Raw genomic sequence first — 27,461 nt, 5'->3', positions numbered from 1 at the left:
GTGAGAGAGTAGGTCATGGTAAAAAAATCTAATCTTTATTTAAAGTTTTAAGGTTCAATACTCCAAAAGATGGATGAACACAACACAGGAATAAGGTAGATTTGCCTGTATTGTAAGGTAGGAGAAATCAAACATGAATACACAATCAAAACTCATCGTCAATTAACAGCTTTGTTCTGTAAAAAATGTGCCGATAAATACACATGAAAACATGTTCAACAGTTCGTTCCACATTTCTTTTTGTTAAGGCAGATTTTTTTGTTTTCTTTCTTTAAGAGCTGCAAAGTCCTATCCACGTCAGTTCAGATTAATGACAATTTCCGTGTTAAATAAAAACAGAAACCCAGACAAGCTCACACATTGGGAGTAAATAGTAGTAGCTATTGCACATACAGGAATTTAAGCCATATATTCTTAATATAAATGTTATATCAGAGGGAAGAGCCATTGCTCTCCTCTTTATTCCTTCCCTTTTTTGCTCTCTGTTTTGTTTTTTAAGTTTCTAACTTGGATTACATCCACCCGCAGAGATTTCTCGACAAACATTGACAACAGGAACTACAGCATGATATTATTTTGGGGAGAGTAGAACCGGGTCAAAGGGAGACGGGGGACGTTATTCAGGCTGTTAGGGAGATGATGAGCTATACGTTACCTGCAAAAGAGTTCTCAGTCTTTTCACAGATAGCAGAATAGTAGGCAGGCTGGATGTCATCTGGGTTTTCCTCTGGTTTCTGCAAAGTGCACGGAGTTGACAAAACGTCACAGGCTTCATCCAACCCAGACGCGTTCCCCCGGACAAACTCAGCTGACCCTGCTTCCCGTTGGCGGCACTCTATGTACTGCTGCTCTGCTAGGCTCGCCTGGGTGAGAGGCTGTGGGATGAGACCGGGCTCCTTGGCCTCCTCAGGGAGCTCTTCTAAGGAGAAGATGCCAGGGCTCTTGATGCAGCTCTCCCCGGTGGACTGGGCATTCGAGTTTGAAGCTGTGGTCATGCTGTCAAAGCCGTACGACGCCAATGAGGTTGCTGATGGTGGGGTGGTGTCCCCCCGTGCGCTGCCATCCTCAGCCTCCTCTGCTTCTTCAACAGTGGACAGGCCACGCTGCGCTAGCGGCTGGCTGTCGAAAGTCATGTGGCTGAGCGCTGGACTTTCCAAGGAGTCGTCAAGTTGGGCTTCTCCCTCTGTGTCACTGGCCTCGTCTTCGGTCACTGAAGATGAGGAGGGGTTGGAAGTGGGGGCGGTTGCAGGTCCTCCCAGGACTTCATCAGCTGGCAGGGTCTCGGCCTCATCCTCTACCTCCTCCTCCTCCTCCTCCTCCTCTCCTCTGTAGATCTGGGTGCCCAGGTCAGGTTGGGGAGAAAGCATTGGGGCTTGTGCATTTCGTGACTTGAGCTTCTCATCTCGATTGTAGTCACAGAGTTCGTCAGATGTGCTGGTCTCACTGCTCACGGTGCTAGACAGACACATTCCTGGGGAAGAGAAGGGAACTGGGGCCATGGTCTGCATCGGGGATGGGCTGGACTGGTCCAACATCAATTGGGCGTCCAGATTTATAGGCTCATCTTCGACAGAGGAATGATGAGGGGCTTCTTGGTTCATAAAAACAGGAGCAGAGCCGAGTCCAAGCCAGGCCTGGGCTGGGGCCTGAGTTGGGGTTTCAGAGTCTACTTGAAAAGGGTCTGCCAAAGGGCTAGCTGCTGCAGCTGCTCCTGCTTCCTGGGAGACATGCTCAGGAACCTGCTGGGGCTGCAAAGACTCTGCCCAGGCTTCAATAAAGGGGTTCGGTTGGTCCCACTGAGCAGCTGGGGCAGAGGGCAGCAGGGGAGGGGCAGGCGGTGGCGGCTGGGCCACTCTGTTTAGGTTGTCCAGCCTTTCATCCTCAGCAAAGTCATCCTCATCAGCGTTACCATAGCTCTCCAGCCCACTCTCTGTCACCCCCTCACTAGCCATATCCACATCTTCATCCTCCTCCTCCTCCTCCTCTTCTTCCTCCTCCTCATCATCATTCGCATCATTGTCATGCCTGGGTCTCTGCAGATCATCTGTCCGCTCTGAGCCCACATCCATATCGCACACCCGATCGTTGTCATCGTCGTCCTCATCTTCATCCATTTCGAAGTCGTTAACTGGTATCTCGGGAACCCTCTCAAAGTCGGGAGATCCTGCTGAGGCTCCTTCCATGTCCATGGCTCCTTTGAGACTGCCATCCCCCAGGTCGTCCATGCTCTCTGTCCCCTCCAGGACACCAGGGGCGCTCAACTCAGACGCACCCTGCTGGCTGCCGCTTACATCTTCAGAGTCCAGCTCAGAGAAAAAGGCGCCACCGGCTCGCCAAGCAGACCCCGCCACTGGTCCAGCTGAGCCGGGGCGGGACTCTTCTGTAGGCTGTGTGGTCCCACTCATTTCAGACAGAGACACCAGCTGGCTGCCTTCCCTCTCCTCTTCATCCTCCTCCTCATTTAGATTGATGGGAGGAACTATCAGAGGGATGACATTCGTTGCAGTCGGGACAGCTTTAGATGTAGAGGGGGTTTGGTTTGTGAACAAGTAAACAGAATCTTCAGAGAGGTTTGGAGGAGAGGCCACAGGTAATGCAGGCTCTGCTGGGGCAGGGACCTGTCCCTGCGTTGTGACAGAGGAAGCACTGCTTTCCAGCTGTTCTTGGGGTGGAGAGGTTTCTGGTAGAGCTGTCCTGACGGGGCTTTGCAGAGGAGAGGGACCAGTGGCATGGCTTTGCACAGTGTCTTGAGGTACCTCCTCTGGTGGGGGATCCTGAGCCAAGACATGGGGAGGGACCTCCTCTGGTGCAGCAGGTAAGGAGTCTTGTGGTGAGGTCACTGCAGCCTCTGCCTGTGTTTCTGCGAGAACAGTGGAGGCTGCGGCAGCTGCTACCACTGCGCTGGCAGCTCTCTGTGCTTGTCTATCAGCTGTGTTTGCACTTGAAAGCCCTGTCCTCTTAACAGAAGTGAAGGGTGAGACAGCCTGAGTGGGTTTGGTTCCACGTTTTGACAGAGAGGTGCTGCTGTTTGCAGGTCTGCCAGCTGGAGAGGAAGGTGGGGTTCGACCAAGGGGGGGTTTTTTGAGGGCCGGGAATCTAACAGTCGTGACTGGTTTTGTTGCAGGAGGTTTAGCAGGCCGTGACACCTTGGAGTCTGTTGCTATTGCAGGATATTTGGATGCAGAGTTGAGCTTTGCGTCAGCTGTGGGTTTTGAGGATTCAGGTTTTTTGGTAGCAGCTGATGTTGTAGCTTTTGCAGGTTTTTTAACTCCTGTAGCAGAAGGTGGTCGACCGACATCTGGTGCAAAAAAAAACAAACAGTCAAATTCAATTCTCCCAATACTGTCAATAAAAAAAAGGTTTTGTGAATTTAAAACTGAACATTAATGATATTTTAGCTCAAACTATGTCAATTAATGTTTCTATGAGATACACTTTTTAGGTATTTAAAACATTGTGGATTAACTGTTCAGAAATATATAATTAAAATCATCATACCATCACGCCATTCAAATTCAAAAACTTATCTGAAAGGAACTGAAACCTAGCGTATGTGACTCCGGGTCAGAACAAAGAAAACGTCTAACCTTTCTTAGCTGCAGTGGCTGTTTTGGGGGGCTGTGCTGCTGTGCTCCTGCCAGTAGGGGGTACTACGGTGACTCTTGAAGCAGCAGTTTTAGCAGTTGCAGTGGCGGAGGGCCTGGTTATAGCTGTGGTGGGCCTGGATGTGGTGGGTGCTGGTCGAGCGGTTGAGGGAGCGGTAGTAGGCCTGGAGAAAGACAAAAAAACACAACAATGAAAGAATTCAACAAATGCAAACACCTGATTTTCTTATGGGCAAAGGTCCAAACATGAAATGTGATGCTACACCACCACACTGATTTACGGGCATATAGACATGACCTATCCTGATGTAAATCACAATTTTAAAAAAAGCACCATCAACCTATTGCCACATTTATGCCCCCTTGTCCACCAAGATGCAAGGTCAGGGGTGTACTGTCTTCAACAAAGTGAAGAAGTAATGCAAAGGTAGAAGAGAGCGAGGCAAAGGAACGTGACAGAAACCGAAATCAAGTGTTTCTGTGGAGAGGGAAGGGATTTGTGAGTGGAACAACAAGAAATATATGAAGGCGAGAAACAAAGATGACCAGGGAGAAGAGCCGGTAAAATAACACATAAAGGAGTAAAGTGAGATAACTGCTGTCAGCATCAAACAGTGGCCCACTGGAGAGGACAGCTCTGCTCTGAACATCTTCTGTGCATCAGACTTTCAGTGCAGCTAATGATGTGCTATACTGGGCTCTGTAAAATCTCCACACAATACATTTGTCTTGTCAGGCTCAAAGAATTTGACATGGTCTGTGCTGCGACGTAGTGCTGCACTGGCTAACCTACAAACGGCTTCAATCTGTGAGATGAGCGAGTAGCTAGCCGCAGGCGGCACTAATCCTCATTTCTAAACTTGAATTCTGGTGTTCGAAAACAAAAGGAAAACCTCAGTGCTGTAAATTATCTGTACGACATCTGTTTCTATTCAAACAGACTGAATTTCCCAACAACAACAGAAGCATAATCAAACGCAACTGCCTTAAGGAAACTGTGTGACCCAGCCGCCAATCACAACAATGTCTTCCTTTGAATTTGGTTTTCTGACATGGCTGATGAACGCAAGAACCGACTTTGATGGCTTTCAGTGGAGAAGCATGCCTGCACACAGATGCCGCTCCCACATGACAATAACCAATACAATGACCATTTGTTTCCTCCTGGGATCACACAGTTACTGCAAACAAGGACTCACTGCAGTGGAACATTGTAATTGGCTGTCATTATGAGAGTTGGATTGAAATGTGAAGTGCAGCTAATTAAGGTCATTTTTTATATCCAATCTTGTATTTCAGGAAAATCTGAATAGACGAGTCTACTCAATTATGAGTCGATGCAGACAAACTGAGTGACTGGCGTCTTCTAAGGTTACATCCATACAACTACATTTTCATTTGAAAACAGCATTCTCAAATTGAAATAATCTCTGTCCACCATCTCTGTCTGAGTTTGCTCGGTATGAAATTTAATCTCAGTCCATACCTACATGCTTGAAAAAGCATATCATGAGAACACTCACGAACACTAGGCATATGCTTCCATGAGGACAAGGACATTGTTACAGATTGCTGGAACAGCATCTCATATCCTACACATGTAAGCAGTTCCATTGTAATAAAGAATTTAACAGCACAACAGCTGTTAGCAAAGACAACAGGGTCAGCAATGCTTAAAAATGATTATCCATTTTGGTTTTACAATGGTAGTCGAGACTAATGCAAGTTGTTAGGCTTTTTCTGACACGAGTCATGTGATGGGAGCCTCATGAATCTGAGATGAATAGGTTTTGAAAAGCTGTTGCAAGTTTCGATGTCATTGTTTTTACCCGTCCGACGCAATTTCAAACCAAAATGTAGGAGTACTAGTGAAGCCTGTGAAGAGTTAAGGATAATAAAGAGAAAAGGGGGAGGTCACAGACCCATAAGCCTAAACAGCCCTTACCCCTCCTTCCTCCCTTTCATGGAGAGTCATAATTCATAAAGGTTTGATCCGAAGGGACGCCATGGAGAGGAATACACTTCCACACTAATGCCCCTACTCCACACACACCCTGTGGGTGGCGGCTGTGGTTCTGTTGTTGGTGTATTAGTATGGATTACATTTCCTGCCAACACAGGGTTGAAATCAATACAAATCACAGAGTGGAGAGAGGATGAGGGGAACTACACAACCATCCACAGGATATTAATGACCAATCACAAGGTCTTCTTAAGGCCAAAGGTCAGCACAGAGACATAGTGACACTTTATGGGCTTTCTTCGTTTTAAAAGTCAATATTCTCAAATGTTTACGACCGATGGAAAACTGTGCCCGCATGGCATTAACATGCTGAGCAGCTGCAACATCTGTTAGGCCAAAAATCAAAGTGTAAACAGGAGCCAGGGGAGATTTACTGAAGCCACTCTCCATCCATGACTCTCTCCTCTCGTTCTTCTAAAAACACAGCTGGGGGCTCAACTCTCTTGGCATACCCAGGCTGGTGGATTAAATTATACTGTTTCAATCAAGCCCAAGAGAAAGGAGAGGTCTTGGTCAGGATGTACACTTTATCCCTGCTGCAGTAAGCTCCTCCTACAAATACAAATGCAGTTTAAGTACACGCTCATCACTTCAAGAGCCCCCTCCGAGACAACAAATGAAAATAAGGCACCCTAACAATGCCATGTTTGGCTTGTAGGCCGTCCAAAACCAGCTGCTTTACTCCCTTCCTGAGAAGAGCACACATTCCTTGGGCTTGTGTGGGCCCACAGTTATCTCCTTGACAATAAAGTGCTGCTTGAATCAGCTCAGTGGAAGGTTTATATGAAGTGTTGCAGCCTAGCAATAGCAGGGGCAGACAGGGTTTGGCTCTTACAAGGCCCTAGACACCCACTGTCACCGTGATGGATGACATTGGTCCTCGCTGTTAGGTCAGTAATCCTGCTTCCCTGCATAGTCCGTCAGGGAGAAGTGACAGTTTTATGCCCAACAGAGCAACACAGAACAAAATCAGGAGACGGTACATTGAGGGAAAAAGAAAATGTGATGATTAAAGGGAGAAGAAAGGGTGTCGCCCAAATAATTGCCTTGTATTTGGTACAGTTATAATAAATTATCCAATACAGCAGGTTCAGCGTTAAAATAATGAGGGTAAGCTCTATATCCAAGACCAAAAAATACTATCCTACTGCATTTACATCCATTGCCAATAATATCCACCAACTCTTAAAGTGAAACATCCAACCTGACTGCTAGGCAACATGAAGGCATAATCACCGTCCTTCTCGTGTTACACAACTTCACTTAATTTTTCAGACTGTATGCAGTTAAATGATGAATGAGTTGGAGCACTACATGGATGCTATGAGGAGGGTTTGGGGAGATCCTGGCCAAAGGCCCGGAACTGTACATGCACAGACGGCAGAAAAGAGGGATGAAGGGGGAAGAGAGATTGGAATGGGGGCTGGGTGGACAAAGACTGATTGCTCAGTCAGTGCGAGGACACCAGAAGCTATCACTGGAGGAGAGCAAAGCCAAGCAGCAGGCAGATTTGACTCTGAATACAGTTACCAATGGTTCCAATGGATCATAGAGATGTCCTGTTGTCATGCAGATGATACGTCTGCACACAATTTTATTTAAATGCTGTAACCAAGACACAGAAATAAGCACAGATCTGAAACTGTACAGCCTCATTACCAAAACCAATCCAGCATTTTCCGCCTTCTCCATCATAGGTCAAATCTTACTTTCACCTTTGTTTAGCACGAACACTATTCCCAGGATAATACCAAATGTTATGTGCCTTTCATGAACGAGACTGATGATAAAGTAATATAGTTTCTCCCTTTGGACCAGTTAACATTAATGCTTCATGAGTGGGGGTGGTCTTTACATTTGGACACAGGCAGTGTGAGCTACTACAACATGTTTGTTGTACAATAGGCCTTATTGTCTGTCTTTTATGCCAAAACATGTCTAGACGAGATGAGGGACTTACTTGCATGTACTTGATTTGAAAAATGTTAATGTGGGCTCCTTTGCGACAGTTTGGGCTGCTATGACGGCTGTTGTCTCAGCAACATGAAATACTTTATGGCACAGCTGGAATTACAGACAAATGGCTGCAAAATTACAAGGATGCAGGATGGAATGGACCTGGAATGGGTTGCAGTTACAGCTTACCTGTCCACACTAATGTTGACACATTCCCTCCATGTTTGGGCCTCTCGTCCACACACAAGTCAGAATAATTTATCAAAGTGCAGATTTTCAATAACTCTGGTTTCTCTGTATCGTATGTAAAACGGAGTTCGGTAAACATGATGTCACAAATTACTTTGCATATGTCCACTGTTGTAATGAACATATATAGATCATGGATGTTGACCTCAGGAGCCACCTACTGGCCTTAAATTCTCAAAATGTGTTGTCAATTTTGTATTTTCATCTGGATTGAAATATTTTGCAGAATGGTGAGGTGGATAGAGATTTTTCTTTTAAAACGGAGGGGAAAATAACAGTTTAGAACAAATAATACCTGCATTAGTGTAACCAAGACCTTCAGCTGTTTATTTGGCAATTCCTTGAACACCATTCAACATTGTTGCATATGTTGCAATGAAAGTATACAAGTCATTGCTTGAGCTGAGAGAATGTGAGTGGTCGACTCTGCCAGACAGACAGCACCAACCATTACGGACTGAAACGCACACCACTGCTGCTACACAAAGAATTTGACACGCTACCGACTTGGCCATGGCGCACATGCACCACATACAGGTTGCACAAAATGCAACATGCATCGTCTGTCACAAGGGCAGACCACCTGCTGTAGTTCTGTTGTATCCCCCCCCCCCCCCCCCAGTCTCAAACTAAGCAGCAAGTGCCCAATGTCACGTCCTGAGGAACAAACAACAATTAGGATTATGTGTTACTGTAATCAGACTCCTACACTTGAAATGCCTCATCTGATTAATTCAGAGGATGAGCTTCTGAGTACACACCCTGGCACTTACACACAAATGACCAAATATAATATCGTTAAATCCAACAGATACTTTTCCATCACTGTCAGGAGGATTTTTAGTTTAAGAGCTGAATTAATTGATGTATGAAGTAATTTAACAATCAAAAACTGCAACTATTCTCAAGATTCCAGTGAATACATAGAAAAAAATTAACTGAGAGGTAACAGTTTGTTTCAGCCATAACTAAACAAATGGCTCAGTCTACTCTTTTAAGTGGAAGTTGGAGCATCTCTGACAGGCACTCATTTTGATTCTTGGAGCATGGACAGAAGTCGATTGCCTGCAGCCTCTTCAGAACACAGTGATGTAGCAGAAAGCAGCACATTATTCCTTTATTTAATAAGAGGACATTATGGCGGAAGACATGGGGAGACAGAATCTAATCAGACCTCTCAGTACAGAACACTACATCCTGTGGGTTGATTGGTGTATTATAATCATGACTTCAAACTTTGGAGACCACTTCATTTACACTAATGACTGTCACGTTATTAAAGTTAAAAACTTATTACACATTTTAAAAACGTTTGAAGGAAAACGATTTGTTGCTATAGCTTTGGGCTCCAGCTGATAATATTTGGCAGCAGATGATACAAGCCTGGATTCAACCTGATATCTTCAATATCTCAGCTAACAAAGGCTTCCAGGTTGAAAGGGCAGTGAATGACTGGTTCAACTATGAAATTCAGCCGAATGATCATATGAGAGCAGCACTCAAGCCAGTTCAGTCTGACTACATCACAACCTATCCTAACCATTGGCCCATTATGAGAGGGATTCGGAGCTGAGTCAACAGTGCTCTGCCCTGGGGAGTTGAGGCTGGTTGCTGCCAGGGGGTCTGTTGTGGACAAAGCTCTTCAGTATCATTGGCTCTGATAAGGGTCTCTGTCTCAGGTTATTTCTGTTAACATGACTCACACTCTCAAAGCGAAATTTGACTCAATAACGGCCCAAAGACCATAATGGACTTCATTATCCGCTGCTCCCTTTCAGGCCATCAAGATAAACAAAGTCACCCTCTCATCCAGTTTTTGAAGGAAATTCAAAATTAAGATCTCAGAGAGAAAGAAAAACAACGAGGAAGATGATGGGTACTATTTAATTTGCCAATAAAATAAATTGCTTTCCTAACCACATAATATCTGTAAACAGACAAGATTTAGCTGGAAGCCTTCTGGTTGTGGTTTCAACAATCATGTAAGAGCAGGCTTTAGTTTTTTTTAACACCTGGTGTGGAGAGCAGAAGAGGTGGAACAGAGACCAAAAAAAAAAATCGGCTAATTTTTTATTTATCTGCGTTCATAAGCAGCTGTTAAAAGAGATTGGCCAAAATGTCGCCAGGAACCTAAACACAGACAAAAAGCATCGCCGTTTGCATCTTACAGAGAACAGTTTTAACTCATGTGGACTCGTAGGTTTGTAGACAGTGTGCCAGTTGGAAAAGTATTGACTGTTGCCTCCAGAGGCCAACTTGTCGTTAGAGGACAGTTGATAGGCTTTGAGATTAGCAGCCACATAACTTGATTCAAAATGTACACAGTGTCATTAAAGCATCTGTTGACTGTTTGTGATGGTAATACCTTGTGGTCCTTGAAGCAAGAGCACCACCAGCTTTTGTTGTGGTTGAAGTGCTGGGTTTAGGGGCAGTGGACGCTGCTGACCTGCTGGTGGAAGCTGCAACAAAAAAAAAAGATAAGAGCCAAGGTGCCGTTGAAATAAGAAAACGATCAGGTTTTCAGCAAAAACCTACATGACGCTACATCAAGCGAGAAATTTGTAATCACATTAAATTGACTTATCTCATTCAGACTTACCTGTGGTTTTGGGTCTTGCTAGATTAGCAGTCTCAGCAGCAGGTTTCTTCTTAGGAGGAACATTCACCGTTGTTGGTTTGGTACCATTTGTTGCTGTGGCAGCAGAGGTAGACCAGGTGGGTCGAGCAGGCTTCTTGTCAGCCAATCTGGTTTGGTTCTTGACCGTTGAGGAAGGTGCTGCTCCACCCAACGGTCTTATAGGTACAGCTCCTGCTGCTGATGCTTTTGTCGCACTTGCTGTTCTCTTGGTCACAGCGGCAGAAACACTGGTAGTGGATTTGACGTCATTTGTTGTGCGGTGTGAGGCGGCACCTGGCCTTGAGTTGGATCCAGCAACCCCTGCAGATTTGGTTTTGGGCTGTGTTTTACTTGCAATACCTATTGGTTTGACTTTGATTTCTGCTGCCAACGGCTTGCCACTGGTCTTTGGAGCAGGTTCGGCCGCTGCATCGCTTGCAGCTTCCTCTGGTTGAGATGATGCCTGCTCCGTTACATTGTCCAGTGACGGGGATGGTTCTGGTATTGCTGCAGCTTCGGTAGGTTCCGTGGATTCCATGGTAACCCCATCCGGTTTCATTCCCTCCTCCTAAGGTGTGGACACTGATGTTGCTGCTGATAATTCGGGCCCTGCGGCTCACTCGTCTTGGATGGCCAGTTCTTCTCACTTAAATGTCCTGTAAAAGAAAAGTAGAATTAATTAAGACGTAATCTTCAGGCTAAACCATGCTGCACTCCTCCAGTGTCACGAGATTAACATATCACTGTTAGCCACAGGATGTGCCATTTATGGTAAGAGGCCTCTGTGGAATTTAAAGGAGTCTGAAAAACAGGAAATGAGCAGCGTGAGATGCCAACAACTCTATAAACTCTTGTTCTTCTCCATACTCATCTAACACAGAACTGACAATACCACTTCATAATTCGTGAGCAAGCAAAATTAACTTAACAATCGCTATTAAAACACCACAATAAAAGAACACTGGAATTTTTTAAACAGTACATTTAGGAGAAGATGCAAAAACAAAAAAAACATGACGCAAATGGCTTCCAGCATCTTGAAATTAAACAGGGGGAAAGCCGTGGTTTGGAATAGTGAAAGCCAAGAGGCTTCACAGTTTCCTGCTATGACGCCACAACCCACAGAGAATGAAGAGAGTGGGGAGATGACAAGCACTGAATGGCCCATTTTGCCAGTCATTATCTTCATGTTGAGCAAGGGCAGATGCTAATCATCAAGTCACCGGCTGTTTGCTTTACAGAGACCTGTGTGCTGAGAAATTCCTTCAATGACAGATTGAGAGTAGAATAATCATATACAAGTTAAGAGGCTGCAATGAAGAAAGGGCTAATATGTGGAGCATGTGTACGAGTCAGTCATAAAGGTTTAGAACTCATTAACCTCAGTCAAGTTTTCTCTTGCTCTGACTGGACATAGCTCTTTCCAGATCCATTATGGGTTTATTCCACCCCCCCCCCAAATCATGGTCTCCACCCACACTCCCTAGTCCTCTGCCCCTCTGACCAAATTAGCCTCAACCCACCCTCTTCCCGATTACTCCTCTCCCTTTTCGAAGAGGCACTTGTTCTGCTCCTTGTTCCCATAACTCCCATCCTCCAACTGCTAGTAGATTGGCTTCCAGTAAATTGATAAACAGATGGTCTGACCAGTAGCAGCTCTGTACGGCCCAATAAACAAACTGTGCAAGAGATTGATTGAAGAGGAAATAAAGAAGATCGAGGTGGATAGAAAGAAAAAAAACAGCAAAGAGCTGTTTAAGTAACTTCAACATCTTTCAAAAAGGGAGGAAAAAGATTCATAAGAAAACTAAAGTAAATGTAAACACACAGATTAGAATAACAAGGCATGAAGCAGAAGTTATAGTAAAAAAACCAACAAACTATGACAGGAAAACAAAAACAATTGGCCACTGTTGATAAATTATATGTAAGCCATTAAGCATTACAATATAAAAACAAAATGGCTCTCAGGAAAGCACATAGCTCCGCCAAGGCCCAACAGTCCGCTTATGAAACCACATTTAAATTCACTGGAACCACATTTTTTATTTGACTCTGCACAAAACTGCCGAAACTCATAAATATCTGCCCGCTAAACATGCCAGATTTGTTTCATAAAGATCCATGAATTTAATCTTTATCTAAATTTAAAGATGTACATTCTGTAGTTTTTGCATACATCTGCTAACTAATCAACAAACAAACCATGACAAAAATATAACCTCCTTGGCAGAGGTAAAAAAAATCTAAGGGAAACAAAATGTATCACTCTCAATTTTCCAAAGATATGAGTCAACTGACTTTAGACAGTACCAAATAATAATCCAGTACACCATGAACCTGGTTGTCTTAAACTGAATGCAGTTATTTAAATCATTGGAGGATGAATGATTTTACGAGAAGCTGCACACATTCCATGTCCCAAGTCCAGGGAACATTTTGCTCACTGGTTACACATTAACATCTCAGGTAACGTGATACTAAGGTGCTTATCTCCCATAATTAGTTTTACTTTTGCTTTTATATTTGCAAAGGAAATTTACTCCTGGACATTGATGCACTGGGGGTTAGCGGAGCAGAATAGAAGATTCGTCAGATGATTAACAAATGGATCAATGGATCCTTTGTCACCAAAACAGAACCAACTTGTTTGCCAGATTAGCTTTGAGAAACTTCGAATACAGAAACTCACAACCCCCACATCTCTTGTAAAAATCCATTCACACCAACCTTTCGGTTCAGGAGGAGAAGTTACAAGCTGAACACAGTGCTGCTTGTGCTAACCTCTGCTGTTGTCGTTGTTTTCTTGTCTCTGGTGTTACAAATCTCTCACAGGCCGGTTACTCAGCTTCCTTTCCAACAATACGATGTTTGCAGTCACTCAACTTCTGGAAAATATTTAGCCTTAAATGATGATAAAAAAGCTAATATGTAGGGCCCTCTGGAGCAGAGCTTTGTGGCACAAATCCATTATCATTACTTCAAGGACTGAGAAGGTTACAAAGCCATTAGCAAATTGGGAACCATGCCACCGAGTGTATTTAAAATTGCACTACAAATCTGTCTCTTTCCTGTTGTCAATGTTCAGTCAAACAAGTATTAAAAGGTGAATCTTGTTCTGCGTAGGGTTGATTCGGACAGGAAGGAGCTGCTCCAGACACAAGGTGCCGTGAGACTGGGGGTTGGGGTGGCACGGAGCATGATATGGCATAGTTTCGCCAGGCCAGCTTCTAATGCCAAGGGCTTAGCAGATAGCAGCATGAATCACATTGCCCATGTGATGGCCCCTTTCAGGGCAAATAAAGGCATCATCTCTGACCAGCTGAAAACTGTAACAGAGCGCCGAGAGGATGTGAGGGATCATTAAAATCCCATCCACACACGCAACCACAGATAAGTGATCTTTTACTAAATAACAGTGCGACTGTTGTGCAGTCCTGGCATTTGTCTTCATTACAAATAAATGCCACAATTGACACCAAAACTATACCCAATTTAGGGATTTCTTTAAGCTGATGACACAAAACGTGCTGGGTCAAAGCCGCAGATGTTATGTTCAGAAAACTGACTGCACAATACTAGCAGCATTTTTTATTTTAAATGGTCATTTTGGTCGAGATGAATAACCTCATGCATTTTGATGAAACATAAAGAACACCCCCTCTGTCTACCACTCTCTCACTTCACATTTGCATAAGAAATACTTGCCCACTGAAGATTTCAAACCATGTTCGGGACGCAGCTTCACACTGCCTATGTCACAATTAGCTCAACACCCATGGCAACAATTACAATGTGTTGCAAGTATTGTGATGAAAACAAAAGGCACGTCTAAATCAGATTCAGTGTTGGATGTTTAGCCAAAGCGGGGGAAGAGCGTGTGTTTATAAAAGAAAATTGTTGGAGGGAGTCTGTCTAGAACTCAGTGGCTCCAGTGATATTTACGTTTCACCTCTAATAGAGAAATATGGCCTTCTGCGTCATTAAATCCTACGTCTGACCTGACTCAAGGCTGTTTGATTACGTCTGTCTCTCAGTCTGTTACGCTACACATCCAGACACCAGTAGTGGAGCCTGACAAAATGGGTCACTTTTAATACTGTGTCTAATACAAGCAGAGAGGGATTTAGCTGCGTTGAGAGCATAGCAGGGGTTTGGAATACATGCTGCTGGATGTGCTGTTGGTGAGGGGCTGTTGATTGTGATGCTGGGGCTTAATACCATCTGACCATTTTACCCCAGACTGCTGTCACAATTCTGCGACCCAAAGAACAAAGCAGCTAAAAGAAAATACACTGCAGGTAAATACCAAAACACGCCAGTTTGAGACATATTCCAGACATTCAAAATCTTTTTTCTCCTTAAGAACGTCTTGTAGAGATGAATTCCTTATGATTGACAGAAAACCGAATTTGGCAACGGTTTTTAGAAGTGATTAATGATTGAAACAAGCTCGTTCCAGCGGTTCAGCTGTGACGTGTTTTGTTGTTTTAGAGATGTAAGAGTAAGATTAATGTTTTGCAATTTAGCAAATTGAATAAACAGTTTTTGGAAATAAAACCATTTGGCTGACCTACTTTGCGCATGAAACTAGCCTCTGTACTTTCCAGTTGTCAGTGCTACATCTGCCCCAAAAGGATTCATGGTAGAAAGTGAATGCCTTAAGCAGCAGCAGTTTAAAGAGCACATTTGACCCATCCACATTCCGGCCCTGCTGACTTCCTCGAGACGCTTCAGGGCTTCACAGTGACAGTTGGCCGTGTTGTACTCGTATCATGACTTTAATAATGTTATTTATTTATTTCACAGCTAACACACATGTAAACAACTAAATATAATTGGAGTTTAAATTAGGACATGCTCTAAATATAACATTTTTCATATATTCTATTGGCTTTCAACCTGCGGTTATAGTTAGCTCAAGATGGATAACAGATCACAGACTTTGAACTGAACTGTGACTCATTAAATTGAGGTCTCAACCAAACTTTGGAGAATCGTCACACCCTTAATGTGTGTGGGTGTATGCAAAGTGTGAGCGAGCAAAGACAGTAGGATTAAGAAAAGTTTGCATGTGAAAGGTTTTTGCACAAATTTACAAGCATTCAAATCAAAAATGTGAAAACTGGAAATAAGGGGCCACTTCCTGGATTCTTTTATTTCTACAGAAACACTTGATTCCGTCTTAATTCTTACCACATGACGTTTTAAACAAACAAACACAGGTCTGGTGAAACTGAACAAAAATAAAGCTCTGGGGGAATTTGGCCAAGAAGATATGAAGCCCTACTGTCTGTCTGTTCACTGACTTTACTTTGGTGTGTGTCCGAGTGAGACCATGCGCAGGACGAAACATATTCAGTGTGAGTGTGGACTTGAACGGCGAGAGAGGACTGAAAATGTCAAGTGGAAGAGGGTTGATCCTTTCGCGGTGGAATGAGGAACCAAACAAGAAATTTGTGAAAAGAAGGGGGTTTTCCTAACCTCTTACTAACAGAGCAGAGGCAGAGAACTGCTCAATGTGACCATGTTATTATCTGATGTTAACTTGAGGATCTGATTACACAAGTAGAGAGCTCCGACAACAGAAGTTCACCCCTTGAGTTAAAATATGTCTCCACATGTGTCTCTGGCCATGACAGACAGGTTCAATAGTCAAAGAGTTTGTGTGTGAGAGACAAACAGAGCCAGAAAGAGACAGTGGCTGAGTGAATCAATATTCAGCTTTCAGAAATAGGATTTTACTAATTTCAAATCATTTTCAAAATCAATATGTGTTTGTCAGTCTTAATATTGCGTGGTGGCCACGAATACATCAATGTATAGCTGCTTACAGACATGCACTGAATGGAACTTTTCCTGCTAGCCCGCTAGGAAGGTAGCAAGTGGGCATGTTGATGACTTTTCTAATATGCATTAGACAAAAAACTAAAACGGAAATAATACAATTATCTCAGGATGAAAAAGTTGTGCAATACATATAATCTCTGGCTGCATTCTTCTTATGTGAAAGACAATCTTGGAAAAGGCCTAAACGCAATGTTCCAGTCATTTTCTGGAGTGCATGTCTGAAAGCCAAGAATGAGGCCACCCTCCAAATGTGGTCCGACTGATGGGATCTCAAATCTCTCAAGTCTCCACAGCGTGTCTTGGGTGTGTTCATAGCTGTACACTTATGATCAGTTCACCTGAGACACATATCAGGTCTGAACTGTGCCCTCCACTCCCATCACTGTACGCTACTACTACAACCACCATTACCTAAACCAATGAAGAATCTAGAAACTAATTCTTGTTAGTAGTGGGGAGGTAAAGTGACTCCAGCCGCTGTCTCTGTGTGTGTGTGTGTGTGTGTGTGTAAGAGCTTGCTAATCCATCTGACCATACAAGGGAACAGTGCTGTTTCTGCACTATCACCAGGCACGTGTTTTACACACACGCACACGTTTTAAATCATTGAGGTAGAAGCTAAGGAGAAAAATGCATCATTAAAAGGAGAAACAAATTAAAACATGAATGCACTGTGTTCTCCGGCCAAAAAGGGTGAGAATGTAGTTTTATGAAGCTACCAAAAAAGGCAGTAACACATTCAGGCTTTTAAACAAAGTCTATGGACATCTGTGTTACAACTACAGTCCTTCTATCACACTGAACTATATTACATTTTAAATATTTTCCCTTCAAATTTCATTTTAAAATACAAAACACACTGGATTATAAAAAAATATTTTAATGAGTTTTAGCTTCTATTTATTAATCTGGCTCTCTCTCCATATTTGTGCTTAAAACTGACAGTGACTGTGATATGCCCACCTGCACCATGGTAAATTTATCCAACACAATCTGATCTTAAAACAAGTTTGAAATAAACAATTATCATCACTGAAGGATGATGTCATTTTTCAGGTGCTATCACTGTCTGTGCAACACAGCCATTGGATATTGACTTTTAGCACGGTGTCCTGCTGGCTGTGATGAACACAGCAGTTATCACATCTGTAGCTGCTTTAAGAAACGTACTGGAGTCCACAAATATTCCTGAGAGACTGGATAGGAGGATGAAAATGTCCCAAGTTTGTTGAACAGAACCTTTCCTGCAAATCACCTAGTAAAACGTGTGGAAAATGTGAGTGAGATGATGTGAAAATAAAGCAGGAAAATTCACAAATAGACGACAACTTCAGAAGACAAGATTTGCCAGCTTTTGGTGATAAAGGTCGACACCAGGGTCAATGTGCTGTTTTATGTAAAAGGAAAACTTATGCATTGTTTTGGAAATTCAAGTCTAGAAACTGTTGTGAAAATTGTCTACAGTACCGCAGCTGCTGTCATGAAGAAATCCAAAATACAATCACTTTCTTTTTAAGAGTTTTTGTATCAAAAAAATTCACAAATTTTCACCTTCCACAGAAACGCACATATATAAAATAGACTGAACATTGATGTGTGCTGGACAATTAGTTTTTTTTTCCCCCGACAGGAGTTTAGTGTTTAAGCCGCATGATACAAAAGAAAGCACTCAAACGTGCCCAACTTTAGGAATTGGCTGCAATTGCAAAGTCCAAACCACGGTTGGGTACTTAAGTCAATATCTACTTTGTCATTGAATGTTTAATGATTAGCCCAGCTTGTAGCAAGTATGCCTGTCCCCCCCAACCCCCGACAAAGTTTATAACTATAACTGATTAGATTAGTTGATGAATCAAAATAGTCCGTCTATTACAAAACATCTGAAAGAAGTTACTGTGCATTCACATGCTGCTTGGAAGCTCCTGCTACCCCGGGTTGTGAAGTCATTGTTCTGACATAAGTGTATTCTTTTGCTTTAATGTCAGAATGAAAAAAAACCTTGACTGCCTTTTCCAACATCCGCATCACAGCAAAGGATCAGATGTATCAGGTTTATGCATAATATCAAATGTGTGCAAGTTAATAAAAAGGTGATGACGTCAGCATTACTGCTAATCATGTACCAACATTTTAGTTGTTGTTCTGAGTTAGGGTGGCATTCACGTGAACTATCCCATTTCCCCCAAATTCTTCTGATCAGTCTAACACCACATGTATGCATGGTGCAAGATCCTCTATGGAGCAACACATACAAAGCCCAAAATAACATTTTAATAGGTGGGTGTTGATGGAGGGGGCTTGATGTTAAGCCTGCAGCTGACTCTAATCAATTCCATGAGGGACACTAACCATGTGCTAAGTGACTTTAAGCTACTCAGTAAAGCCATTAGGAGCAGGTGGTTAAGTGTGCCTACAAGTTGAGTGGACTGAGTCAGTTAGCATTTAAGGGAGGCGAGAGAAGGGGGGGCGGACTCAAGGCTACTGGCAGTGTAGTGGTCTGCAAGAGCTGCAAGGGAAAGGGGTTACAATCTGTCCTAAGCCTGGGAGGGCTTTCAGAGAGAACCAGGCGCAGCTTCCATTAGAACAGCCTGATGGTGGAGTAAGGAGAAGCATTTGGGTGGTATCATCATCAATGTAGATCAAGAGTGTCCAAGTGCTTCTATGTACATTTTCAGAGCTGGTCCAGAATGACAATGATGACAACAATGATCATCTTAAGTATTTCTGAGTTCCACATGGGGTAACTATGAGGGGGAAGGGGGAGGCAGACAAGCCCTATTGTCTTCACTTCGCACCATGTAACCCCCTCAGGCGTGGTGCCAAGGGCAGTGGGGGTGGGTTCCTGTGACTGGATTAACTGGTGCAACGGGGCAGAGGAGCAGCTGGCACTGGTAACTTCACCCAAAAGACCTCGGGGACATCGGACAGGCCCAGGGGTGAAAGAGGGCAGGATGGAGGAGTCCCCTCTTTCATACAGTCGATGCAGATATGACATGGATGATGTAATTTTGTAACCCTTTCACTGAGGTCTGCTGGCGGGTAAAGAGATAAATCTTACCTAGTAACATGGTTCAGACTCTCAGGTCTGCAGCTAGTCCTATACACCTTACTGCTATCGTATGTATAAACATAAAAGTGGCTATGCCTTAATTGCTTTTACTCAAAAACTTGTACAGTCATTCTGTCTCATTTTTAGACCAGTGAAGTCCATTAAATGTTTAATTACCAGCCATGCTTTACAACAATGTTTCTCAAAAGTCCAGCAATGTCCACCTGCCTTCTAAAAAGGTTTTATGACTGAAGTGAAATGAATGGCTGCGGAAGGCCTGCTAAAAATGGATTGAAAACAAATAAAGGGAGGGAGCTGAAGGTTGAAATCATGTCTATAAAATAGATTTAGACCAGGCATACCTTTTTTTTGCCAAGGATCTTTGTCCCTTGCAATCTTCTTCTCTTTTTTCATATTTCCTGTTACTCTCCGCTGTCAACCAACTAATAAAATTGGAATGGGGCTGGATAAGACTGTGCAAGCATGAGAAAAAAACAAACACTGAATTACTTCCTCCTACTCACATCGTTTCTGTGTTAAAAGCTTTGAGTGATCCAACATAAAATCTGAAAAAAAAAACAAAGCAAGTCATTCTGTCGAAGATGGCTGGCTGCAGACAAGTCAAAGCTGACTTCAGTTTTCCTAAATTAAAAGCCAGCCAGTAGCTACTCTCCAGAGCACCAGCCAACTGGCTATAGACAGTCAGGCAGAGAGTCAATATTATGCTGGAGAGCCTGAGGGCAAGATCAGTTACCATGCCTATGACCGGGCCGGGTGAGGCGAGGCCAGATGAACAGTGATCCCTCACCTCGCCTGCCATGCCCCTCTGATAACCACACCCCTGAACTGTACTGAATACAGTACACACAAACCAATTACTCAACACACATAATTGATTTTGTCATGCCCAAAGAGGTAGAGCAGAGGATGACAAACAATTGCAGGCCCTCCCAGCTGTGTATTTCAATAAGCAAATAAATCAGATGCATAGCACTGTTTCAGGAGCGACAGCTGCCACATGTGACATACAAGGTCCAGTTAAGCAAATGGAGAGCCAATCAATGTCCTTATTGTACAAACACACTTCTCATGTATCTTCCATATCTATAAGTTATTCAAAAACAATGGAAATTCAAAGCAAATTATGTCTATGAAGTGGCATTTAAGGAGCCCAAAGTGAGCTAACAGACTATGAAAGTGCTGAGTTACACTTTCAATAATTACAGTGCACTGAGTCCAGCATTGTAAGTTTTAAAAAATGCAGCGTCAGCGTCCACCAGTTTATCCTAACGGGCAGGAGAGAGCCAGCCTCCAAACCACAGTGACGAGAGTTACAGCACCACACCACCATCCAAAAGCTCGACCGCTGAGAGCGACACAGGAGATGCACAAACAAACCTGGGGTGTGAATGATGAGATGTAGTTTAAACCTGTGTGTCACCCTAAACAGATGCAGCAGAGCAAGCCAGTGTTAGGATTGAATTTCCATGGGTGTGGGGACTGAGGCTGACACTGGTTGCAGGCAGTAAAAAGCAGCTGACTTCCAAGCAGATGCAAATGGAAATTGCTCAGCGCTGCACAGGGGATGGGCCTTTCTATTCAGCTGCCCTGACTTTTGGGTGAGTCCCCAGACAGGGGACGGGCTGAGAAACGCCAACGGGCCTGTGATACGAATAATGGTCTTTACAGATTTAAGTCCAGTATCAATGCTTTCAGGTAGAACTTCAACAAACGTTAAGCTGAAACAATTTCTCCATTATCAAATGTTTCTTAATTTGACATTAACTAGAAAAATATCCCCAAAATGTATCAGCAGTATAATCAATAGCAGAAAATCATTAGTTGGAGACATGAACCAAACGCTAGTAAATTGCGGCAATTATTCACATCAAGGTTCAGTGTTTAAGACTTAGTGACATCTAGTGGTGAAGCTGAGTTGCAGCTGAAATAGCTAAACTTCCCTTTCCAACTATGAAAGAGAACCTGGGGTAGACTTCTGTACATGTGTTTAGGATCAATAAATGTATCTTATCTCGTATCTTATCTCTCTTGTTTTGTCCAGTTACGACTACCATAAAAAACATGGCAGCCTCCGTAGAGGCCCGCTCTGGATGTAAATATAAAAGGGCCCATTCTAGGGTAAAGCAAACAACAATTTGTACAATTTAGAAGAAACACGTGAAACTAGATCTCCTTCACCTAAATCTTACACACTGATGAAGGTGCAATTAAATTTCACTTCATCGGCTCCAAAATAACTATAAATACACCAACAGACTGATGCCTGTTGAAGGCAGCGGAACTGTAGGTACATTCTGTTCTCACACTGCGATTGTGTTGGAGCTGAAATTTTAACCCTTGACTCCGACATTCACCATTACCTCTCACGGCTGTTGCACCGGTGCAGAGGAACTCACTCAGCCGGAAAAAACAGCACAATTCAAGCATCAGACTTATTAATCCTGCAATACATCACACTACAGAAGTAAATGTCTGCAACGACTCAATAAAGTCAACAAATGCAAAAAATAAATAACAGATTTTATCCATGTCCCATCTCAGATTGTAAATTGCACTTCAGTTTCTTTACTGCATTTAACAACTAGAGACTTTGAGTCTTTGCATGAAGCTTCACTTTCATTTTTCTTCACTTCCATCTTATACAACCCCCTTGACTTTTCTCTGAAGATTAAAGAATGCACTAAACTATTTTAAGCTTCCTTTCTGGCCTGCTTTGGCCTTTAGGAAGAGGAACGGGAAACAGAGGTGCAGGCCGCGGGGAAGTGGCTGTATCCAAGTGCAGGGCCTGGATATGGGAGAGGATGTGGGTCTTACACAGGGCCTGAAGGGCAACCAAATACGTTCCTGGCAATAAAAACACGTCTGACGCAGACTCATTAGAGCCAGAAGTAAATGTCGTGTGTATCCGTTCCCGTTGCAGACAAAGGCCAGATGTTAGTGGATTTTTTTACCAGTGAAAAATAGGTTAGTTAATTTAATATGCTCTGTATCTGTGACAAGTAGTAACAGTACTTCATACGCAGCACAACCCTTCTTAATCCCATAAGAGGTTTAATAGGAAGTTAGACTTCCCTTAAGTTGACATTGACCCCAACATTACCAATGTTCTGATGGTCACATTTTCAGGGTCATTTCTGCTTTTTTGTCCTATTTTTTTTTCACAGACAACGATTGCCTTATTGCACAATGGATACGGGAGAGATGATAGACTAGTTGAATATTTATAATTGAGGCAAAATAAGACCAAATCTCAGACCTTCTTCTTATTGGATTTGGCTCCAGAGATGCGACTCGCTGAATAAATGGTCCTGCAATGAGGCCTCTGAACTGCGAGCAAAATGTCAGAAAAGGCATGAAGGGGGAAGAGAGCATGTGTCAGTCGCACTTGGTTTCACGCCGAGGTGACGATAAACCCAACAGCAACAACTCACACGTCCTGGCAGCAGCAGCATGAGGGTTTTCAGGAGGCGACACACTCTCTCTCTCTCCTGTGAGTGTCTGCATGTCACATACCTCTTTGAAGCAAACGATGGAGTCATAGCTCCTGCACACAAACCCAGCCCACTATACCCACACAAGCCAGAAACACACCCCACTATGTAATGCAAGCCCTCGGCCAAATCCTGACTTGATAAGCGACATCCCTTTATCACCGAGATCAGCAGACGATGCCGTCCGATAGGTCTCGGAGCCGCCGAGCCTCCCTTTCCTCTCTCTGAGCTCTGCCAAGTAGAGGAGGAGCAGCGTGCATGGGTGGAAATATGAAAACAGATGATGGTGAGGTCGGCGGGAGACAAGTGTGGAGGCATAGAGAGCAGACAAAACATCCAATGTGCAGGCTCCTGCCAACATTTCTCATATCAATATAAATGATGCATGACATGCTGCTGATGCAAAAGCCAGTGACCTCAATAAACAAGAGGCATCTGTGCCAGATTTAACCTCCTGCTTCTCGACACACTCAGAGAGCCCAGGAGTGTTTCTGATAAGAACATGAACAGGAGGCCTGGAGTGCTGTCTTGAAGATGTTATCACCTTAGGGTCCAACATCTCCATTACTGTCAGCCTGATCCTCGTGCTGTGTTGGGAACTTGTCAAACACCATTAAGCGCAGACTGCTCCCCGCCTATGTAGCCATTGTTTTGGTGTTTTTTTCACGAGTTTCGGGGGTGTCTGTCCAGGGCCTCGGGACAAGTGGAGCTTCAATAACACCGTTTGTCTCTGGGAACAAACACGCTGAATTCAACCCCCGGTGGTGGCGAGGAGGCCGAGTCCAGCCTTGCGGAACAATAGCTCGGTGTGTGTGCGCACCGAGGAGGGACGCATGGGGCCAGGCAATAGACGGAGCCAGGATACAGGGCAGCTGGTTCCACTGTCACCCCCCCGAAGATCTGGAGAGCGAAACGTGGGTCGGTCGTCCCGCTCCGTGCTCACGTCACCACATCTCTACATTTACATTGAGGACGTTCAAAACACGTGTTTGGCAAATTAAATTAAAAACGTCACCGCCGAGGAACAGAGCTTTCCTGACATCGAGTGTCATTTCGTGGGTGTTCAGCGGTTAAAGTGCGGTAAATAAAGCGGATAAAATGTAGCGGAGAACGTGAACGTCTTTACCTTCTCAACCGTCTCCCCGGCTCCTGGACACTGTCTCCCGGCTCCGGCTCGGAGGTGGAAGCCGCTGAGCGCGTCGACAGAACCGTCAATATTCACCGGACCTCGCGACAATGGAGCCGCGTTCTCTTCCTCCACGTTTAAGCGGCGGCGCTGCTGCTGCTCCGCTTCATAAAGGACGGGCTGGAGGGTGGGGTGAGACCCGGGGAGTGAGGCTGGAGACTGGGGGAGAAGCAAGGAGGAGGAGGAGGTGAAGGAGAGCCAATATGCAGATTAATCCGCGCGCGCCGTCCTATCAGCGCGAGACCGAAGGTTTATGCAAAGCAGCAGTGACGTCACATTCAAACGTAGCTGTTGTCCTGTGGCGCGAGCGACAGGACATCAACACATGAACCACACATATCTACACCAGTGTTGTGCAAGTTCACACCTCTCATGAACTAGTTCAAAGTTCAGTTCATACAAGTAAACATGAATAGTTCACGTTCATAGTTCACCATTTAAATTCTGAACTAGTTCATTTCATTTCATAGTTTTAAGGTGGAAAGTGAGAATGAAAGAATTAACTTGTAAAAGAAAACCTTATCCATCACTACCCCTTGCCTTTACTGTCGGAATGTTTATCAGACAGTGTGTAAAAATCCCTCTCTGCTTTCTCTTGCCATCTGTATATGAGACCGAGAGCTGTTGTGTCGCAGGTATGGCCTGCCCCTTTAAGGAAAGTTTGTAGTGTGTTACGTAGTGCACCTGGGTATTGTGGGAAAAGACGCTAAAAGTGTGTGTATTACGGAAGTGACGGACCACTTAGAGGTGATGCGAGTGTTGCTTCTGCTTTATATCCGAGAAATAAAGTGGCCGCATTCCAAGTAAAGAAACATCTCCTCCTCCTTCTTCACGGAGCGGTCCGGACGGCTGGTTACCGGACAGACAGCGAGCCAAGATAACCAGTGACAGGGGCGGCTCCTGGTACAGGCGACATAGGAGACTGATTTATCATTACGTGACACATGGAATGTAAAACAATACATTAACGTCACACCATCATCCTCTAACCCCTTGAACGCACCGGTTAAATACTTGCTGGCAGCGTAGTGCCGGGAAGAACCGGGAAGCGCTGCGGCCACACACACACACACAAGCACATAATCTCCTGTGGGGGGTCAGCGGCTACGGGCTTGCGTAGGTCAGTCACCTGTGAAGACCAGCATCATTTACCCTTGAACCAGCGCGGAGAAATAATGATGATGATGAAAAATTAAATATAAAAAAATTAAATATGAAATTAAATATTAATTTAATTTAATTTAATTTATTAAAAAAAAAAAAAAAAACTGCGCGCGCACATCCAAGACAACCAAGACTTACAGAGACTTGGTTGCACCACAAGGCATTTTATGATTTTTGTATGATTTTTTTTTTACATTTGTAGAAGTGGTCACCATTTACTTCAATTGTATTGGATTTGGCTACAACTCCGTTTACCCCTGAAACTCCAAAAGTGTTCTGTGGACTCAAACACTTCACCCACCCCTCCGTCGGCATAGTGCTGAGTAGATAATGATGGAATTTCATTTTTGGGTGAACTATCCCTTTAATGCCCAATAGCTACTTCAGAATTACTCCTTATCATTAGTGAGTCCTCCTTGGACAAGATACTGTCACTTTTTTTTATCTTTGCGTGCTGGACGTTGTGTGCAGACCTTTTTATAAACAGTCAAGGATGAAGAGGGAAGTTAGAAAACTGCACGTTCATTCTACCTGGTTTATCTGCATTGAAGAAGACATGTACAACTTGGTCCACAGACTGATGACAAACTGTCCTGCTGGTCTCCAAGACTTAAAATGACATTTTCTGCACTCATAGTCTATTACAGTGTTCACTTCCCTATGGTACAGACCCACAATAGCTGCGAGCTGAATGCTTGTGTTGAGCTGCAGCTGCAGGCTCTACAATAGAAATCGATGAAAAGAGGGGAAAGACATACAAAGACTTCTGCAACTCACAGAGAGAGGAAGAGTGAATGGGCTAAGTCGTCCGACATCAGCTGTTGTTTTCTCTGATAAGACTCAAAGAGGAGAAGAAAAGGCCCTGCAGGGAAAAGAGGGAAAGAAATCTTAAACTCTCGAGGGGTGAGGGGAGGAATGAAGGATTACCAGAAGTCGTCAGAGCACACGTTCTCAATGTCTCTCACTGAGGAGTGAGAGTGTGTGTCATGTCTCAGCTCTGCCTCTCTCCATCCGTTCTCTTTCACTTTCCACTCATCCAGAGGCCCTGCGCTGGAGCAAGGGGGGGAAAACCCAGAACTCTCATTGAAGTTTCACCAATTCTTCAACTTTGGTTATTGCTACGAAGCAGTTTAAAGGCTAATGTCTGGAGCTTTATCACCTGATAATTTTAGCTGATACTGAAAATAATTTAACACTAATTTGTATTATTAAACTAACCCTAACCCTATTATTTATTTATAGGTGAGGTGTGGCTCTGCCAAGAGAGTGTCCGCTAACCATTAGATCTTTTATTTGACTAAACTAAGCACTAATGGAAGCCATCATTATATCACAGGGCTTGAAAAGCTCGTAAATCCCCTCACATCCTTCCCATCCATCTCAGATTGCTTTGTAATGTTGTTACACGAGGGAGTGGCTCAGCGCCTGGCTCTGCTGAAACAGAATCAGGATGGACTGAAGAGCTCAACACAGACCTGGAATCTTCAAAAAACGTTTCTTCAGTGTGGTCTGGTGACGGTCGCCCATCTGCCCTAAATTCTTTCCGTGAAGACAGCTGCACACACAGCCTGTGGCGCTAAACACAACCTGCATGGAACCCCCCCCCATGTATACAAACAGACCTACAGACACACCAAACACAAACTCAGTGACTCAATGAATAAGAAATATGAAAAGAAACAAAAATAACTAATTCTGGTGCTGCAGGTTAATCTTTTTTTCATTCTCCAAGGAGGTTATATTTTCACTCCTGTCTCTTTGTTTGTTGGTTTGTTTGTAAACGAGGTTACACATAAACAACTCGACTGATTTCCACAAACCTTGGGGGAAGGATGTGATATGGGTCGGGGAAGAACCCATTCAACTGTGCAGGTTCCGCCCCCTCTGCTTTCTTTAACATACTGATAGACACACTTAAACATTGTGTTTTGTCCAGCTACATGCTTGTTGGGCATTCAGACCAAAGGCATCAATTTTAAGTCAGCACAAATGAAATTCATCATGTTAGCGTGCCTTGCAACAAAACATTTAATTCTCATGATCTGGAAAATCCAAAAGGTCAACTGGTCATGGCCTGTGGGTCACGATAAGGTCGCTCCTGGACTCACAGAATGCTTTCCTCTCTTAACAGTGTGTTTGCTGGATTCAGTATTTCAATCCGGATCCCCTTTTTATATTTATATATTAATCTTTCAAATAGAAACAAGAATCAAATCGTTTTTTTAACCCTTTCTTCTTTTTGTTCTCTTA

General features: G+C 43.7%; 1 protein-coding gene across 3 annotated transcripts; it reads right to left on the bottom strand.

Annotated features, from left to right (window-relative positions):
- Window positions 1–13: 13 nt before the first annotated feature.
- Window positions 14–24,221, bottom strand: prr36a (proline rich 36a). 3 transcript variants are annotated; one of them, XM_053419428.1, is made up of 5 exons: window positions 23,988–24,221; window positions 10,433–11,106; window positions 10,199–10,292; window positions 3,588–3,769; window positions 14–3,298 (listed from the first exon to the last, which is right to left on the bottom strand). In XM_053419428.1, exons 2-5 carry the CDS (start codon window positions 11,007–11,009, stop codon window positions 645–647), a joined length of 3,507 nt encoding a protein of 1,168 aa, XP_053275403.1. In that variant the 5' UTR covers window positions 11,010–11,106; window positions 23,988–24,221; the 3' UTR covers window positions 14–644. The 3 variants fall into 3 exon arrangements, with proteins under 3 accessions (XP_053275403.1, XP_053275404.1, XP_053275405.1); XM_053419429.1 differs by lacking the exon at window positions 23,988–24,221 and adding an exon at window positions 22,884–23,011; XM_053419430.1 differs by lacking the exon at window positions 23,988–24,221 and adding an exon at window positions 22,802–22,823.
- Between the last annotated feature and the right edge of the window lie 3,240 nt (window positions 24,222–27,461).

The sequence above is a fragment of the Pleuronectes platessa genome, chromosome 3 (genome assembly GCF_947347685.1).
Source record: "Pleuronectes platessa chromosome 3, fPlePla1.1, whole genome shotgun sequence".
Taxonomy (NCBI): domain Eukaryota; kingdom Metazoa; phylum Chordata; class Actinopteri; order Pleuronectiformes; family Pleuronectidae; genus Pleuronectes; species Pleuronectes platessa.
The sequence above is the reverse complement of the archived record's forward strand: the minus strand, read 5'-3'. Positions and strand labels throughout refer to the sequence as shown.

Coding starts and splice junctions, on each gene's coding strand:
- prr36a (XM_053419428.1), bottom strand. CDS start 11,009: ATGAAACCGGATGGGGTTACCATGGAATCCACGGAACCTACCGAAGCT. Junction 10,293..10,432: donor AGCAAGACCCAAAACCACAG/GTAAGTCTGAAT, acceptor TTTTTGTTGCAG/CTTCCACCAGCAGGTCAGCA. Junction 3,770..10,198: donor CTTGCTTCAAGGACCACAAG/GTATTACCATCA, acceptor GTCTTTCTCCAG/GCCTACTACCGCTCCCTCAA.